The sequence below is a fragment of the Anser brachyrhynchus genome, assembly GCF_964034855.1.
Source record: "Anser brachyrhynchus genome assembly, chromosome: 19".
Lineage (NCBI taxonomy): Eukaryota > Metazoa > Chordata > Aves > Anseriformes > Anatidae > Anser > Anser brachyrhynchus.
In genome coordinates, this window is record NC_137712.1 from 2,040,762 (window position 1) to 2,057,715 (window position 16,954).

Here is a 16,954-nt window from a genome sequence, read left to right on the forward strand (position 1 = left end):
AGGAAATGCTCAGCAGCAGAGAGAAGGGCAGCTTTTCCTAGAGAAACTAAAAACAAATGTTGTCTTTATCGCTGCCGCTGTTTCTGCCAGCAAACAGCCAGCCTTCAGAGTGCTAAGGCAGGAGAAGGAAAAGGCCTCTAAAACAACACAACATATTCTGGCTCTCCTAGAAGCCGGTGCAGTGTCAGCCTTGAGTTTGAAGCAGTTTTTAAAACAAACTGGTAACAGAGGAGACTGCACCAGAGTTCTACAAATCTGGCTAACAACAGATTTTTCCTGGAAGCCACTGTGAGCCCTGGCATAGCAGTTAGCCCAGTGCTGCTTCCCTGACTCGTTATACGCCTTGTGATGATCAAACCCTTTGCCAGCCAGCTTTCTTGCCCTCTCGTCTCCTCTATTATCACCAATAATTTTTGTCAAATTTGTTTGAAGATCTCCATTTTGTCAAATTCTTCAGTTACACCACAGTAAGACAGGAGATTTCAATTACGTATTGCTTCCTAGATGCTAATTTCATCTCAGCAGAGGGGTCTGTAGTTTTGGGTTTGGTTGCAGAGTACCGAGTGTAAATGAAGAAGGGGATTCCAGCAAAATAAAGGAACTTTCCCTACATCAGAAAAAAAAAGCAAGATTTTAAAAAAGGAAGTTTAAAACTAATTTGCTTCTCTGAGGAAAGCTTAGGCATCTTTTTCTAGGTATATATTAAAAACAATTTACTCTTACCAAGTCTTCTGTGTACCATTTAAATTTCTTAGCTCAAATGTTTACTATTGCTCTTACTCTTGATAGTTCAAATAATGCTGCCAATGTGATTCATTACATCATTAGACTTTAAAATGTGTAATGAGTTTCTTATAAAGACTAAAAAATACAAATTAGTGGAATTCGTTATCTGAAAAATGAGACAAGTGTTAGTTAAAAGGCTACTATCTGGAGACAATTATTTTCAAACATTCCAGCTAATTTAGCAGCATTCAAACTAACAGTCCCAGTAACCACAGGGGCTGGGTCAGAAACATACACTCACAAGTTGGTAAGCTTTAACAGTCTGCATTATTTTCAAATGGAAATCTATTCTCTAAATTCTGAAGTGTTACTGATATGGTAAGAACAGTCTTGTTCTGTAGCTGCGTTCTGCGAATCCGTATGTTCAGCACTCTCTGACTGAAGGTAAGGATTTACTGGTTGCTATTAGTAAGCACAGGTTTGTTGAGCATACTGTAAGAGTCATATACTTCAACAGATACACAAATTAAAAGAAAAACTCACATAAACAGAAAGATTCTAATTTATCTGTCACATGCCAAAAAACCTGAAGGATGAGGACTATTCACAGGCCCAGCTCTTGAAACACACGAGTTCAGCAGGGCTTCCTGGCCAACGCTGGCGTGCCCTCTCCCCGTAAGACAACTGAATTCCTAGCAACCTTTCCCTGGTGCATCCTAATTAGGGTTTGTATTATGACCAAAAGAAAAATGGGGGGGAGGAAGGGAGAGGTGGGAGGAGAGAGAGAATTAGCAGCATCAAACAGACCCGGCCACAATTATATTTGCACAATTACTGCCATTTCCATGGCAACTCGCTGATTTGACCTCTCTCTCCCACCGTGCACTGCTGCTCAAGGAGACAGTGGGGGAGGAGATAGAGAAGTGCACAGGGCAGCAGAGGGTTTGTCCCCTGAGTTAAAACAAAAACTACTTCTCAATAGAGGAGTTTAGAAATCATTAAAAGAAAAAAGGGCAATTGCAAAACAATTCTCTGCAAAGCAAATGTAATGTTTCAGAGAACAAGTAGGACACACCGGTGTGTTTACAAAGGACACCTGAGCAGAAACCAAGGACCTGTGCCTCAGAACAACTCCCAGTTTGACTGCTGCAGGCACCCGGCTTTCCGAACAAGTCAGAATCGTAGCACAGATGCCTATGGAGCATGCTGGCTGCTCTGCATTTATCTTGAGGCAACAAGGAAATTGCTGGCCTTAAAGTTTCCAAAACAAAACTTTAGGTCTCTTCAAAATAAAAACATTCTGCCTTCCTAGTGAATTCAGTCCTTCACACGCCTCCAGCTACCACTACGCGCACGACCAGCCCCCTGCCCTGGGCAGGCACGCAAGCATTCAGGACACATTGCAATTACTGTACAGAGCTCGTTACCTGCTAGCAGAAAAACTCCCTTCAGGATCACGCCAATCAGCACAGATTTCATGGCCGGCTCCTTGTGGACATTTGTGACAGTAAAGGAAGAAAAGTGGGGGTGAACGGGGGTGGGGGATGGCAAAAAGGCTGCACTGGAACGGCAGAACGTGTGTAAGCGCTCCCCGATGCCAGTCAGACAAAAAGGGATTGGAGATGGAACCGGCCAATATAGCAGAGACCTGCGCCGCAGCGAGATCTAATCCAGCCCTGCTCTAACCCTCCCCAGCTGGCCTCTGTCAGTGCTGACACGAAGAATGCGTATGGCAGGGGGTGCGCGCTGCATGACGCTAATACCCTGCAGTGCCCGCGGCATTAGCGCCGGCAGCAGAGAGTCAGGAGACAATCTCCTGCCCTCGCCACCCCTCAGGTGAATCTGCCAAGTTCCGTCATCAAGGCCAGAGTACGGATTTTTCTTTTTACAGGCTAAGACCAAAAGCTGGGTTTCCATCCCCAAACCACATGGATACAGGGAGTTCCGAAGGCAGCACCGCAGGGCAGGGGCTGCACGCTTTCAGCGCTGGGACCAGGGGACCAGCACTTTGTGCAGTTTTCTCCCTCCATCTGTCCCTTTCCGTGTGTTTGTGTGCACAAACATTTCCACTGTACAATAGTCACAAAGGCAAGTCTCAAGGTTTAACTACCACGATCTGTTTCTCTCAAATCGAACTGAATGGAAGGAAATTCCCTGCTCTATGCTGAGTGCACCAGCTCAACCATGGGACTGCAGAATCAAAGCTCGCTATCTCCATTAGCAACCTTATAAAATCAGATGTTGCAATTTCATTTTTTCCTCTGTGGATCCGGTTTTGGAAAAAAAAAAATGTGGCTGCTCTGATACTGTAAGGTTCCTAGAAGAGGAACTGCACTTTCACATTGTGAGGAACCTGGAGAAGGTTGTTATTTCTGCGAAGAAATGTTATCTGGGAGCTTCTCCCCAAACTTCAGGACTCTGTTAGTATCAATTTCAGGTCCAAGCAAACAGAAATTCCCAGAAATCAGAGTATTAGCAGTATGACTTTGAGGTACTAAAAGAAAGCATTCCAAGAACTCTGGCTGTTTGTTTACTTTCTTCTGAGTGAGCTCAGTCCAAACATACCAGTCAATTTCATATATATTTTAAGTGGGAGGGATATGGCGAGTATTTGTTCGGAATTAAAACTTCCCAGATAGCCCCATCTAGGTTGTATGTATGCATCGTCCTATCCCAGCACCAATTTTAAATGCTATTTATAACAGCTAGGATGACCCTTCTGTTCCTGTTCAAGAGAAAACAATAGTGGTGCTTGTTCAACTGTGCTTATTCAACTGTCTACTGCAACAATGAAGTATAACAGTGTGAAGACTGGAGAACATTACATGTCTTTAGGAAGATCCACGTTTTGATTTCTGTACGCCCACAGGTTTACATTTATATACACATATACACAGCCTCTGTACACTGCTGATTGGAAATGCAGATATTGAATTCATCCATGTAGCACAAGGCAGCACAGATTCTGATCCCCTACTTGTCACTACATCTTTATAAATTCATTACATTCATATTGCTAATTACAACCTGCAATTGCTTCTTTTCCCAGGATCAGGTTAAGGATATATAACAGACTAGGGTTCTGTTAGAGATATCATGAGGATGGGAAAATCCACTGTCATGAAAATTCTAAAGAGTACAAAGATATGGAAGATAAAAAAACTTAAATAAGATGTCTTCCAAGCCAACTTACAATGTTCTTTGAAACTGAAAGTTTCTAAAGAAATTAAAGGATCAGGTGATTCGTTTTCTAGATGTTTTAATTCCCCATTCCTACACACTGGCAGTCGTGCGAGTTACAAGATTAAGTCACGCAGTTTAAATTCAGAGAATTATTTTGTACCTAATCATTTGTAAAAATTCTTGAGGAAGGTCAAGATAATGCTAAATATTTCAGAGGGTTCATAACAGAAAAATGACAGAAAATGGATGCGATTGATAGATAGAAATTTCCAATTTTCACACATGTTCCTTGTGCTCAAGCAATTGAAATGTTTTAAAGAAATAGCCAAATTCTACCTAAGTGGTATCATGTTGCAGGTTAAAAGTCAGTTCTCTTTCCAAACAGAGGCACCGGTCTTTCTTTTTGTCCTGGCCTAAGCTATTGTCTACAATATACATGATGGACTGAAATTATTCCTACATGTAAATAACCAATTTTGTCTTTTTTCCTAAAAGATCGACTTTTCCTAGTATGCTTTTTCTCTTGACTGCAACTGACATAATTTCCAAGACTACGCAAGAATCTTTTTTCTCCTCACTTCATTTAATACCCATGAAATCTTTTAATTCACACTTCTTACAACCTCTCAGGGCACATCCTCTATAAAGCACAAACTAAGGCACTGGACCGACTCTTCAGGACCTATTACGTACTTCTCCCAAGAAGGAGGCGCTGCTTCTGCGACAACCACATTTCAGAGACAGAATTTTCTCATCTCCCTCCAATGCTGTAGCCTAAGACAGCACTGAGGCAGTTAATTTGCAAAGAATGAATTTCTCCTGACTTGCATTGTTATCCTAACACCCCCCAAATTCTTCAGACTGAAGAAAAAAAATACAGAAAGAACCTCCTGCTGCCCCAAGAAAGCATTCCTCAGAGTAGCAAGTTCACTTTAATCAGTGGAGGCAGCTTAAACCCAAGTTCATGGCAGATCTAAGCTGCCACAGAAATGTGTTTGGAGCAGAAACGTTATGGGAAGCTTCACAAAGTTGTTCTGTGATCCTAATATGAAGTAATAAGCTGTTTACCCAGCATGAATGTACTGAGATTAATTGACAAAGGAGGGGAGATGAATTGCTATTATTTCCCTGTCAGCTTCACTCCTCCACATGCACTCGCTGATCTCACAGAGACTGCTCCCAGCCTTTCACTGTGTTAACGTGTCAGAACTACCTCAGCTGAAACAAAGTCCTTCACCAAAAGCAATATCCAGAAGAGCAACCTGCTTCTAATCCCCTTCAAGTACTAATGAACCCAAATTTGATGCACCAGAATGAACTCCAGCACTCCTTTGCCCACCATCCTGTTCCTGTCAGCTTTTCCGCCTATGAGCATGCTAAGAATTGGAAAGGATTAAACAGATCAGTCTGGCAAAGCAAAATGAAATTCTGAACGCTGTGAGGGGTACTGGGGCACTGAAGGAAGAAAAGGGAATAGGGCACGTACGTGAGAGGGAATTTTGACAAGTAGGATGAACGTTAAGCCAGCACTTTGGACAAGATCTTAGTTCATGAGTGCAGCACTGTAACTGCCCAAGAAGTAGCAATGCAGAGTTTAGGTAAAAGCCTATTTTCAAAAGCCTCACCTAAAAAAGCATTTTTTTTCTTGGTCTAGCCTACCTCAGGAATCCAAAGCAAACCAAACACACCACAAAGCCATACAAAGAATTCAGACAGTAACAGAATGCGATAACTAGGAGTGGACTTGAGATTCTGAGAGTGAAATACCTGTGTAATGGGTCTTCCCAGGAAACAACTGGACAGACTTCTACACAGCTCAACCATTATGACCAGAGAAGGAAAAACAGGAAACTCCCATGTAATAAAGACCTAAGACTCTGGAATGCTGCTACCTGCTGTTCCAAGAAGTTAAAAACTTCTCCTTTATTCAGGTTGGAAGATTTTCTTTTTTGCCCACCAGATGGCAGCCTAGGAACACCACGGAAAGGTTACATCCACCTCAACAATGCACAAATAGATCATGCCAGGGGCCACCTTCTACCTTCTTATAAACTATTTTGGTGTTAAATTGTTCAAAAACAGAGAGTATATATAGAATCTGAAGATGAAGAAGACTGAGAATAACTATTCTAAACTGAGGTGAGGTTTAGTATTAGTCAGCAGTGCACCTTCCCAACAAAGCTGATGTGCAGTACTCACTATCCCCTAGTTTCTCAGCTAGAAAATTGAGACCCATTAGGGTCAGGCAGGGCATTTGCGTACAAATCCAGACTCCCCCCTCCCTTGTAAACAGAGAAGGCTTCATTTGCTCGCATCACAAAGACCTTTTGACCTCCTAACATTGCAAATTACTGCCTTCAGCCCCAAATCCCTGGCTCTTATTATCCAGGGGTGTTAGGGAATGGATACGGAATAGATATGTTTTACAGATGTTTTATGTGCCAGTGGATCCAACCTGCTACAATCAGTAGCTTTTGACATCCAGAGTTTTAAATGCCTTTTTTTTTCATTTATAGTTTTTATTTGAAAGTGGTTTTTGTTCACATTTATCGTGTGTATATACAAAAAATAGTTTTCCTGGTGAACTTTCACTCCGGGATACAGGCCTGCTAGATGTAAGAGTCTAAGAGTCTTAGACTCCTCTACATAGCTGATCTTCTCTCTCAAAATCTAGTCCATAGTCTAATCTACTTGCTTGACCAAAATCACATAGTTCTCTCTTGACATTTGAGTGCTGAACTGCAGAATTCCCTCTGCACAACTACGGAGCCCCCCACAATTTATCTCAGTCCTGCTTAGCATCCTGGGCTACCCAAGACTGGAATCCAGTCCTGCAGCGAGGCAGTAATACAGCAACTCAGCATTAAACAGACTGACCTGATTCCAGCCACCCGCCTTCGCCAGCATTACCTGAATAACCTGGTAGGCAACGGCAAAGAAAGCCATCAACAAGGTCCACGCAGTGCCCTCCATTCTGACAAGGCTGCGACTCGCACTCATCAATGTTCATAAAGCAGGTCTCCCCTTTGAAGTGAAAATACAAACAGCCATCTTGAGTGCATGCATGCATCAGTGAAGGAGACAATATGAATGACAACTGCATTCCTAACGTTTTGCAGCTCTTTTTGTCATCTAAAAAGGCAGAAGAATTCCTTGAACTATAGCGTGTCTCTGCAGAACACTCTGGCAAATAGATACCATCATTGAAACAATTATGAAAAATGAAGTAAGGAAAGGCTGAGTGATTTGCCAGTGTCATGCAAGGGAGCGGGGCAGGATCAGGACTTCTGAACCATTCCCCTCTGCACAATTGTGGACCATACTCATTTTTTTCTTTAAAAAAGAATGAACTATTATTTTTAGCTCCTATTTCCAGGGAATTTCCACAGCTCTTAAATCCATGTTTTATAGATATTTATAAACCAGGGAAATGGTGGGTAGTATTTCAGTTGAACATCATTTCTATCTACACAAACCACAGGTGCAGTGAGGTTGCAACATTTACTGCATAGCTCACCTGCAAAGCCTGGTTGGCACCAACAGAGGAAACCGGCTGCTTGGCTATAGCTGAAATCACTGGGGAAGTCAGGTCGTGTTCCGTAATAGGACTGGTTGGATCGTTCAAGGCATACACCTCCGTTGTAACAGGGATCTGTTGCACACTCATCCACGTCCTCTTCACAGTGCTGTCCTGTGTAACCTGCCAGGAGACAGTGTAAACATCACGTACCACCTCACTAGAACTAGTCACCCAATTATTGTGGCTGCCTTGAAAGTGAGAATAAAAGCCAAAAGACACTGCAGCTCATCAAGTAGAGAGTCTGAGTCCTCCAGTTTCTCCAGTATGTCAAAGGCAAGAGCCAGATAACCAATTTGCAGGGAACTATTATTTATTAAAAAAAAAAAAAACAAAAAACACACATGATGGGAAAAGGCAGAAAAGAGGAGAAGGGAAATTGAGAATCAGTGTGCCTTTCCCAACAAAGGGATCAATTAGATCCTGGAATGAACTGTAAAGGCAAACGGTGGCAGCCTCACTGTTTTGAATAATCAAAAAAATCACGCTGGACCATGCAGTACAATTGTTCATTCCTTACTTCCTCAACAGGACAATTTAGCGTGCCCTCTCCATTGCAATGTGCCTACATGCTGGCATAACAAAATAGATTTCTAACCTACCTGGCCAACAGGCACAGCTGTAGTTCTTGATTCCTTCAACACACGTGGCATTGTTCAGACAGGGCTCAGAGGCACACTCCAGGATATCCAACTCACAGTGGTCCCCTTCAAAGCCTGTGTCACTGCAGTCACAATGGTAACTGTGGGGCAACAAAACAGAGCAATGCAGGAGGCTCTTAATTTCACTGCTGAGTCCCGTGTGAGAAAAGAGCAAATGAAGCTAGAGTTCGTCCTCAAACCCACTTGTGGGGCACAAGAAAAAGACATTTCCATCCACACAAACAGGCCATGCTAACGAGAGAGCGGACCAACCCAGCAGTCTCTGAGCTCACAACATCTGTGAAAAGGCAGATTCACACGCACAGGTATGTTCTCAGCAGCTGCTTTTGCTGATCAAGATCTGCAAATTACTTCCCTTTGCATCTGATATGTCAGCTGGAAGCAGTAACAGGAGCCATCTTCTACCTTTCTTTGAGCATCCTAGGAGTTTTGCTACTGGTAGGGGTCCTCTCACATACTGCTATTAATCACTCTCAACTACTGCCACTGGGACCACTGGGATGTAGGAAGGACTAAATCCAATTTTTCCAATGGATTTCTACTCTAATTTGACAGGTTCCACTAAGCAGAGCTTTAGATCAGTACTGGTATCCAACTGTCCAAACACTGATTTCTCACCTGTTAATGAGGTCATGGCACGTCCCGTTGTGCTGGCACGGCTGGCTCTCACACTCGTTGATGTCCACCTCGCACTGGATTCCTCGGTAACCGGGTGCACAGGTGCAGGTGTAGAGCCCGATGTGATCTATGCACGAGGCCCCATTCTGGCAAGGGTATGAAGCACATTCATCTATTTCAGCATCACAGTTTATACCTTGGTTACAAAAGAGAGAAATAACTGTGTTAAAAACCCAGGTGAACATATCTGCGCTGCCTCCACTTCTGAGCTGGAATCACAAAAGCCATCAATCCTAAGGTTATCAACTCTAACTGGTTAGCATAATGATCTCCTCTAATTTTGCCATAAGAACATTGGGAGCTTATGAACAATATGCAATTCTTACAAATTAAGGACCTTTAATTTTTACTTGAAAACAAAATTATTTTGTTTAGGCTTTTGGATTTCAGTCTTACAACAAAACTAAGAATAGTTTCCAGAATTTACGAAGGTTTTGTTTCTTTCATTCAGATTCGTTGAAGTAGTCAATCAGCCAGCACTTCACAAATGACATCCATTTTCTGAGTAAGCCATAAAATCTTGATCTTACTTGCATGCACTCCTAAAAAATCTAAGGACAGCTGTTTTGGCTGGGGATCCTTTTGGGGGAGGGGGGACAGGGATGAGAAAAGAAGAATCACGCTGCTAGTTAGCGTTATTTAAATTTTTATATATTATATAACTCTTACAGTTTTAGTTAGACATGGTACTCTTCACTTGTGTTGAACTGCTATTAACCAGATCCAGTGTTCTACATCAGAGGCAGATGCATTTTGGGAATGGGAAAAGTGATCTCTACCTGCTTCTCCAAAACATTGTTCCATTTGTTTAAATAATTGTAACTTGCTTTGAGATACCTAGGAAAAAAGCATTAAAGCAATGCAAAATGCTAATTACAGTGATACTAGATAATAGTAAGCCATCATATTATGAAACGTTACTAAAAATTAGGCATTAGCTCCAATGTTACTAGTCAAGAGTAGTAAGTCAGGCATTTTTGGTCCAAAAATTTTGGTGCCAGCTTTCACTGACAGAGTAAGACCCGCCATGCAAACCTCTCTGCAACAACCTTGCCCTACTGTATTCCACCACTTTAGGCTGTCTGTGGCCTGACATCACCTCCGAACATTAGTCATCGCAGTGGCACCTGCCAATCCATCTAATCTCTCCTGCTTGGTAAAGGCTAAAAACATGGACAAGGCCATCCTAATCCTCAGGAATGTGGGCCCCCTAAGCTGCAGTTTCAAACCTGTCAATACCCATACAAAACTTCCTTCACCCAAATTCCGGCTGAGAGCACCAGGAAACAACCTGCCTTGGCAGCCAGTGGTGCTAGAACCTCTGAGTTCAGGACGAAGTACTAGACCCTAGGCTCATATGCAACATCAGAGTAACTCAGAGAACAACAAACTCCTCCAGCTACGTGGGTTATTTTATCACTTCCCTGGCAGGGGAATCCCGCAATCATTATTTGAAGATTCAGGAAAATGTACAAAAGAAGCTGATTTGCAAAGAGAATCACGTTTAATACTCAAAATCAGCGGTAATCATAAGGCCTACAGAATTCCGCTTTTTTCCTCCCTTGGCTCTGTTCATTTTTATCAGAGAGTGACTCAGCATCACTAACCGCATTCCTGACGTCGTAACTTCTCTTCATTCCACTGGTAATCAGCAGCATTCCTTCACAGCAACCTAACTCTTGAATCACTTCAGTCTCTGACAGTGAGGAAGGCTGAGAAAGTTCACGTGCTAAGTGGTACCAGGCAGCCAGGGGTGCAGTACAGCCGCATTCCTCTCCGATAAGCAGGGCTAGAGAAAGGAGAACCCCCCCCCGCTGCCTCCCTCACAGATAACTCACAGGTGGAGATTACTCTCTGAGTCACCATTAGCACAGACGCACATAAAAGGGATACTCATGCCACAAGCCAAAAACATTCTCCAGACATCAAAGAACTAGAAAAGAAATCTCCAACTAAAAGCCACTCTCTTCCAAAAAAGACTACTCCCCTCAGACAAGTCCTGCAGGACAGGACAAAGAACTACAAGCCAGACAGACTCAGCTATACCTGTTAGGACTTAGTTATAACACCAAGCGTATTCTTCCTGATACTAAATCTCTTTCCTTGTATATCTCCTGTAATTTCCCACTGAGGCTAATCACATCTACCTGGTATCTAGCACTCCTGGCTCAGACGGTGCCCCCACCTTCACTCTTAGATCCATGTCCCTCAACATCCACACCGTCCCTGGAAATCAAAGCCTCAGCTATTGCCTGGAAGCCATGAAAACAAGCACTATGCCATCATTCACACACGGTACAAAATGCTCAAAAAATCTGAATCGTGCAACAGAGACGCAGCTGTAGAACAACAGCTTCTCAGGACAGCTCCTCACACGACCAGGCACGCTGTGGAACTACACGAGCAGCAAGATGTAACCCAACCACCAGGCCAGTACACGAGCATGAAAGGTACCTGTGTAGCCGGGGACGCACTTGCACAAATAGTGATCCATCTCATTCAGGCAGGTGCCATTGTTTTTACAGGGCCGGGACGCACACTCGTTGATGTCTATTTCACAGTTGTATCCTTGGAACCCAGGCACACAGAAACAGCTATACTCATTCACCCTGTCTCGGCAGATGGCTCCGTTCTGGCACGGGTTGGAGGCGCACTCATCAATGTTGTCTTTGCAGTGGGCCCCGGTGAAGCCAGGTTGGCAGATGCAGGCATAGTCCCCAGGACCCTCAACACACGTCCCGTTATTTAGGCAGGGGTGGCTAGAGCACACAGAGCTTTCTGTTTGGCAGCCTTCTCCATCCAGTCCCGTTTGGCATTCACAGGTGTATCCATTTATACTATCTACACATTCAAAATGAGGATCTTTACAGGGGTTGCTCTCACACTCGTTAATATTAATGTTACAATCACTACCTGTAAAGCCAGGCATACAGATGCACTCATATTCCAGGAGTCCTTCGGTCCTGTTGCAAACACTATGGGCAGGGCAATCATGTTTGATGCATGCGTCATAGAGAATTTCACAGTTTTTGCCCGTGTAGGCTACAGGCTGTGTGGGGCAGGTGCACTGATAACCCACTTCCAGATCCTTACAGCTCCCACCATTTTCACACGGGGATGATGAACAGCTGCTATCAGTTTCAGAGGATGAAGTTCCTGTTGAGAAAACGGACATTGTTTTAGTCAGCATTAAGTAGCCCTACAGAAGAAAGCTCTTCTGCCGATCACCACGTGCATCTCAGAGGTTGCCAACCTACAACCTTACACAGCAGGAAATCTTTAGGTGTTAGGAGAAGAGCAGAGATCGATGAGGTTCATGCTGATGGCCCTAACTATTAATATCTGCAAATTTAATTCACATAAACAAGATTACACAGGCACATGATAGAGAAAACAACAAAAAATGTTCAATGTGTGTATTTGTCAATGGAGAATGGCAGAAGAATAGGAGGAATCCTCATTTCTTTTCCAAATGAAATTTTAAATTCACTTTGTGAAATAATCTGACTGGTCAAAGGGAAAAACAGCCCAGAGAACAAGAACTAACTGCCTTGGTATTGGAATTAGGATACATGCCCTGGATTTGATGACACAATTATATACTTGCAAAAGAAAAATAAAAATAGCATAAAGGGAGAGAGGCAATGCAAACAGGTCACAAAGACAGCAGTCATTAGCTTCCCATCCCACTGCAGCTTTCTGGTATCAGGCTTTTTCTTCTGCTTTGGTTCCCATTCCAGGATGCACAGGAGAGAAGCTGAGGGGCAGACACCCCAGGCTGGTTCCCACATCGCTGTCACAAAGCATCTGACATGGAAGTAACTCTGCAAACAACTATATAGCAGGTGTTTTGGAAATGTCTGCAAAAAAACAGCCACAAAGCAGAGGTAAAGCTCAGGAAACAGCAAATGCTATCTGAGAAGTGGCTACTGCTTCTGGTGAGGCACTCCTGCCTTTGCCTCACGTTGAGAGTCAAGGACCACTAGCACTTAGCCTTCTCCTCGCATGCCATCGCACACAGCTCTCTGCCGGTTTTGCTGCGTCGTGTGTGTAACCGTGGGCAGCCTGTGACAGGGACCTGGCCCCAGGATGGTCCCCAGCCACCAGCAGAGCACAGCCACTTACTCAAAGGGCCGGGGCCACCGGCAGAGCATGGCCAGTTACTGAAACACCGGCCGGGCCCGCACAGCTCTCAGCACCGCAGCTCACTGCCCCCGGCCCTCGCCGTGTTTCTGCCAGCCGCGAGAAGTTTCAGCGCGCCGTGCTCCGCGCTAAGGACGTGCCGGGATCACACACCACCACCACCGCACCCCTTCTGGGCTGACCGTAGTCATTCTCTCGTTCATGCTATCACTACCCCAGCCCATTTTTGGTTACATTTGCCTTGCCCTGGTGCACCTCCTACACACCCAGCAGTTAATCTGTGTCAGTGGCTTTCTGTCAGCTCCCGGCCCCATCAGCTCCCCAGTCCCTTTGTGCACGAAGGTGGAGGCATCCGGCTTTAGGGCCTGAAAGGGATTTACAGGAGACTTTGGTTTACAAAAGCCTGCCCCTACCCTGACCTCCCCCTAATTCCTCCCACCGAAAGACTGCAGTGTTTCTAAGTCTTCTTTTAAGAGGCAGTGTCGATGGGGGAGGGAGGGTGTTCAGGGATTTAGACGGCCCCTTCCCCTCCTTCCCAGCATCATCCCTGTCGCCCACCCTCCCCTTCCTCTCCCATGTGATGCCAGGGATTGCTGCTGAGCGTGCACTGTCCAGCAGGCTCATTATTCTGCCGTGAACCCTTTTATTCTCAGATTCCCAGTCAGGCAGAAAACAAGGATGACGGAATCTGCCTGGAATCCCTGTAGCAATTAGAGTGGGAGCCCAGGAAACCATTCCCAAAAGCTTTCCTAGGCAGGAGATCGGAGCCTTTGTACGCCTAATGAGGAGCCAGGCCCAGCCCGCGCCTTCCAGAGGCCAGGAGCACAGCCTGTGACAAAAAAGGAGCCCAAGCCCACTGTGTGCTCAGGACGATTTCTCCGATTTGCAGCACAGAAGTTAACGTTTCCACAGACCCCCAAGCACTGCTGGCGCAGGCTGGCTGCAGTCTCGTCAAGGACTACGTGCACTTTTCTGTTTCCATTATAAGCAGACTGGCTACACGTTTCTTGCAAATAAATGTCAAATCTGACATTTCCTGTCTTCTCCAAAGCCCTTTCACAACACACATACCTCTCGGTACCCCCTCTGATTTGGTTCACCATACGACAGCAGTGCTCAATCACCTGTGCTAGCCGCTAATGCCTGTCCATGGCACAAAACGGGTGAGAACTGCACGTCCCCACACTTGGAGATACAACGGGGCCGAGGAGACATCAAGTCAAGCAAACATGAAGTTTCATTAAAAAATCAAAAGGCCCTCTTGGCTTACCAAAAAAAGGCAGTAGAGAGGGAGAATCCCTGCCTCCTCTGAGGTCACTGTGGTTGTGAACAGCAGCAGCAGCTAACTTGTTATGTGTACTCATAACCAGCTGCATCTCCACATCAGTTATGTACAGGATTGCAGAGAGAAAGTTCATTTCCTGCACTGTTACTGGATTAGCTTTAGCTACTGGTGACCAAATGTTACCTGAGTTATGTCTCAGAGTGGTGACTTCAGCAGGACCTTATTCTGCAGAAAAATGTTGCCCTTTTTGGATTAGTAATTAATGAACAGTGCATGTTGTCACATTGGTCCAAAGCTTCTGATTCCATCTGTCAGGGGTCTCCATGGTTAGCAAAAAAAAAAATCTGCTTTCTGGATTTAATCTTCTAATTGTAAATTTAAAACATTCATGGCCTCAGGCAGAAAAGGCAGCTGGACGCACTGGGTGCTGAGCCAAGTTGAAAGTAAAAACCCTCTTCACTACTTGATCTTCCTAACTAGTCTCAGCTCGGGCTGAACACAGCAGTGGTCATTAAAGAACCGTGGCACCTGTTGCAATTTAATATCAAACAGGTAATTAGTAAAGGCTCCTTTCCACTCCACTTTAGCCCCTGTGAGAATTCTGACTGGAGATGCTTCAAGCACAGCACTGGCACCTTTCCACATCAAAAGATGAACATTACCTGTGTGCATCAATTAACCTCTTCCCTTAACACCCTGGTGCTAGGCAAGGAGACAGGTAATTACCAGAGACAGCAAAGTTCTCAAAACAAGAAGGAAGAGAAGGAAGACACATTTCTATTTCCATCTCTCTCTCAAAGCCTGAAATGCCCAGTGGAGCTGAGCAGCTGGCCTCTGGCAGGGATGCCCAGGCAGGCAGCCACACTACTACTACAATATTCCCCCTGGACAAAACATGACCCCGTGTAAATACAGCGCAGCCCTAACATCCATCCAGTGGCAATGCTAAAGTTTTGGCTAAATAATTTGTCACAGAGTTGACATTACTTCTCGGCAGATCTTATTACAAAGCCATCTCACAAAGGGGGACTTCAGCAGTGAGAAGTGAGCGGAGCACTTGTGGCATCACCAGAGAGCTACACACAGTCTGCAAGAATCCAGCGTCCTGAGCGGGTATCAAGGATGGAGGCTGCCACCTAGACTGAGAACACACATGATTTTTTTAGCTCGGTTTTTGATATTTTCATCAATCAGCCCAAGGGCATACAGTAATTCCTCTAAATTTTGGCATAAATTACTATGTGAATGTGAATTGCATATGAATATGCAATAAATGCTAATAAAGCATAACAAATAAATTAGCGTTTCCTGCTACACCACATCCGTATAATGACTATAAAAACAGACAATTCAGACCATGCTGTTTTATGAAAATTGTGAAAATAAGGTCAAAAGAAGTCACTGAATGACTGGAGTTTATAGCTTTCCACAAAAGTTTATGTTGCTAGATCAGGATTTCTCCTTTACCTTTCACGAGAACATTACAAATCAGTGATGTTTTTAAGCAGAGAAACAACAACCACTATACTGCAGTCATGCCATCCTGCAGCCCTATGCTGGAATGAAACTGGAGAAGACACAGTTTCTTTGAAGAATATGTTCCAGGCATTTAGGGGTGGATTAAGAGGAACTTCAAAGGCTATAGAGACAGATATAAAGCATTCCTTGAGCTCTGTCAGGATAGGTCTGGTTTTGCACTTTAAAAGAAGCTAACAAAGGTTTTCCCTAAAAGAGGGGGGTTTGTGACCTTCTGTATCACTTTAAGGCAAATGAGCTGCTTTTCTGGGCTTTAATAATTGGCTTTAATAGTTTTATACTTGTTTTTAAAGCCCATAAGTTGCAGTGAAGTGACTTCTTTCACAGATTCCCCTCCATTCTGGTATTTCGTTAGCACTACCAGCGGAAGGCACCCCTTAACTGTCACCCTAGCACGTACTCACTGACAACGATATCATGCCTCGCTGATAACTACCTTCAAGGTGCTCTTAGCAGTCACTTAAAATTCCGGCAGGAAAGTGGCATGTGTTAGGTTATCAGCCCAGAGATCATCTTGTCTTCTTCACACTGAAGGACAGCACTGGCATGTGACTAATGTTGTTTGGTTGATTTTTAATTATATTTAATGCTTCATTCAAATGGCACAATATTATCTCAACACACACTAGAAAATTATAAGCAGTCAGCGGTACCTCCCTGAACACCTCTGCACGCATGTGCACTGCACCGAGTACATTTTCTTCTAGTCACCCTCTCCTGACTATCATCTCTCTTACTAACGCTCACAATCATAGACACAAATGCCTTAAGAGTCAGGATGCCAGAAAATTATTACCTGGCCTGGCAAAAACTTGATGTGAGCTTAGGCAGGCCAATTCCGTTTTCCTTATCAGATTGTCCAGCTTATACAATAGATACTATTATACATTCTCACAAGTCTCCTCTAAGATTAAATTATTCAAAGCCTTTAATGCTCTACATCGGAGGTATTACAGAATTTAAAAGTTAGATTTTTCTACTCACTATGACGTTTTATTTCTGCACATAATGCAAGTATTACAACTGCCTATCACAAGGAGAGACGGTCACAGAAAAGGGTGCGTTTTGTTCCTGTTTCTGGATTCACACCAACACTATCAAACACATTTTCACTAGTTCCAGGATGTGAAACTTGCCCACTTCTACACCTGCCAGGCGTGGCTT

At 44.1% G+C, this 16,954-nt stretch overlaps 1 protein-coding gene across 11 annotated transcripts in view; it reads right to left on the reverse strand.

Annotated features, from left to right (window-relative positions):
• The window catches only part of CRB2 (crumbs cell polarity complex component 2), a 147,323-nt gene that overhangs the window by 17,376 nt on the left and 112,993 nt on the right, over positions 1 to 16,954 (reverse strand). For 10 of the 11 annotated variants that reach the window (XR_013940917.1, XM_080561907.1, XM_080561903.1 and 7 more), the window contains 5 exons: positions 11,281 to 11,982; positions 8,767 to 8,962; positions 8,089 to 8,228; positions 7,427 to 7,609; positions 6,820 to 6,933 (listed from right to left, as the gene is read on the reverse strand). Coding sequence is in view for 10 of the 11 variants with exons in the window: in XM_080561907.1 (XP_080418033.1) it covers positions 6,820 to 6,933; positions 7,427 to 7,609; positions 8,089 to 8,228; positions 8,767 to 8,962; positions 11,281 to 11,982 (1,335 nt within the window). In the remaining variant the exon portion in view is untranslated. The remainder of the gene's footprint in view (positions 1 to 6,819; positions 6,934 to 7,426; positions 7,610 to 8,088; positions 8,229 to 8,766; positions 8,963 to 11,280; positions 11,983 to 16,954) is intronic. The other variant, XM_080561904.1, reaches the window with a different exon arrangement.